Consider the following 2,639-nt stretch of genomic DNA (forward strand, 5'->3'; position numbering starts at 1 on the left):
AGAGGCCGAGCCGGCCCTGGGCGGGGGCATCGCGCCCTGCGGCTGCTCGGGTACGGGGACAGCCGTCAGCCTGGCTTCTGCCGCTAAATAGGAAGCTAAAGGTGAACCGGCAAGAATTCCAGATCGGAGGAGCCCGGCCTTGGCCCAGCCGCTTGTCCCCGTACCAAAGGGACGCCCCCCCGCCCAGGACCAGCAGGATGGGCCATTTTCTCTCCGTGGCTTTCCTGTCCCCGTGTCCATCCCGAACGCTCCTGGGAGCCTTGTGTGGTTGTGGGAACAGGGTGGCCGTGTCGCTGGTGCTGTTGCGAGCCGCCCCTCTGTGCGCAGCTGCCGGCCGCGGGGGGTGCGGGCAGGAGAGGGCCGGAGCTGAGGGCGCTGCAGGGGGACGGTGGCCTGAGGCTGTGCCCTTGGGGTGGTACCGTGTGGTACCGTGTGCTTTACGGTGTGCTGGGGAGAACGGCTCCTCAAGAGAGGAGGCAGAGTGCCGGGGAGCAGGCAGGGCACAGACTGTGCCCTCACAGCTTGCGTACCACGCTTTGAGTGTTCGTGTGGCTAAAAGTGATGGACGAAGGGTTTAATTAAAAAGTTGTCCAAGAACGTTTCTGTAAAGCATTCTTCCCAGGTCTGTCTTTTCAGAAGTGTGCAAGGTTGGGTAAATTTGGAGCTAACTCATGAGACCGTTTGGAAGAAACACGTTGTTCAGCCCTGACAGAAAGATGAACTCGTGAGATCTGAAAACAGTGAAATAAATTTCCCGAAGGCTATGAACATGTCACTTACTTGTTTTCTGTTGTTTTCTAGAGAAAAAACACCAAGCGAGTTCCAAGCTTTCGCAAGTTACTGAGAACTAGTAAAATAAAACTTGACAACAAATTAAAGAATAAACAGTACAAGCAGCAGAGTGCTGCTAAGAAGTACCGGAAAGAACAAAAGAAACTAAGGGAAGCTGTCAGAGATGCTATCTCCAGAAAACCTTTTCCACTGGAAGAATGCAAGAAAAAACAAGTTGGTAAGTGTTTGTTCAGAGTTATTTTTGTAATCAGAAAGGTACGAGAGTTACTAAATATTCTGCTGCACATTTCATTTTCTGCACGCAAGTAATTGTTGTTCTTGTTTAAAGGAATGAAGGGGAGAGTTATGAAAAATAGAAAGTGTGGCCATTCTGGCAACAAGATCTGGCAGCTGGAGATGGTAGAAATGTGTTTACTTTAATCACTAGTGGATGCTACAATAAAGGGGCAGTTTTCTGGGGAAACACAAATACGTGCATGAAGGTTGATGAGCTCCAGGCTGAAGCAGGGTGTAAAATGGTCTCACAGGTGTAGGCTGAGTTAGATTTTCAGGTTTGAATTTACATATGGGGTCTTAATTTGTGTACATCATCTTCTAAAACAGTTGAAAAACATGAAGAAGAGGAAGAAGAGGCTCTTCCGCTGGACATGATGGATGAAGATGACTTAAAATTAATGGAAGATTTGGCTCAAAAGGCATCCTTTTTAACCAGAGATCTTTCTTCTGAGTGAGTGTCATTGTGACATCTTCTTTTCGTACCACTTCAGCTTTGTGTGGTTAATGTGTAATTAATATGTAATGCAATACATACATCAGGAGGTCACTTTCAGTCTGGTGTTTCTTTTCACTTGCAGCGTGGTGTTTCCTGAATCTGTCAGTACATTTAGTATTAATGTATTGATGTGTATCAGTACATTCTCCTGTTTTGCCTGACCTTCAGGGTACTGTTTCTGCACAGTGTTCCCTCCTGTGAGGTCTCTGCTGTGAGATGAATAGCATTCCTCAAACTGGAAAAAATGCTTTAATCTCTATACAGAGCCTTTTTTTTTAATATATATATAATATTCAGGACGTTCCCTGAACACGGGGCCACTCTACTTTCCATATTAGATTGCACATTGCTGTAAAAAAAATAAAGGTTCTGGAAGCCATGTCTGTAACCATATCCAACACCAGAATGTTCATACAAAACCGTTGTTGCCGGTTTGCTGGAGCGAGGTGCTGGGTAGAGTTCACACTGAAGTACACACAGGAGAGTGCTCCTGGTTGTATAATTGTACGTTTTTGCAAGTGCACTTTTAAGAATAGTCTGGTTACATGATTGATCGAAAATCTTACCTTTTCTGATGACTGTGGGAAGACTCTGTACACCTAGCTGCTGTAAGGTGGTTGTAATTTGCCCTGTAAATTTTAAACTTGTATTTTTCAGTGAACCTGTTCATGTCAAAAAACGAAAACATGAAAATGTGATGGACAAATACGAGAAGGTGCCAAGACGCATGCAGACTGAGCCAGAAAAAGAACTCATCCATCTGCTCCCCATCAAAGACAAGAGTGGAATTATTCCCCAGACTATGGAAAAGCCAGGTAAGACACATTCTGGAATTGGTGTAATAGCCAAGGTGTATATCATTTCTTCTTTTAAAATTCCGCAGTGTTTACTACATGCTTTATACTAGACACTCTTATTTTTGCAGTTCTCAGTGTTGCACAGGATGAAGAAGAGGATACAGAAGAAATGGAGGAAGCAGAGGGTAATACAACATCTTGTCTCCTTTTTGTTCAGTGTCTTTTGCTTTTATTCTTCTTTTCAAGACATCGTGGTTTAACCCCAGCTGGCAACCAGG

General features: G+C 45.0%; 1 protein-coding gene across 1 annotated transcript; it reads left to right on the forward strand.

Annotated features, from left to right (window-relative positions):
• Positions 1-801: 801 nt before the first annotated feature.
• On the forward strand, positions 802-2,546 carry LOC106900755 (nucleolar complex protein 3 homolog; the record flags this gene model as incomplete). Its single annotated transcript, XM_014962893.1, has 4 exons — positions 802-1,009; positions 1,396-1,519; positions 2,222-2,379; positions 2,490-2,546. Coding segments are annotated over 4 exons (547 nt in total), but the record flags the coding sequence as incomplete, so codon positions are not given.
• Positions 2,547-2,639: the final 93 nt, after the last annotated feature.

This window comes from Calidris pugnax, unplaced genomic scaffold (genome assembly GCF_001431845.1).
Source record: "Calidris pugnax isolate Ruff unplaced genomic scaffold, ASM143184v1 C14973742, whole genome shotgun sequence".
Taxonomy (NCBI): Eukaryota; Metazoa; Chordata; class Aves; order Charadriiformes; family Scolopacidae; genus Calidris; species Calidris pugnax.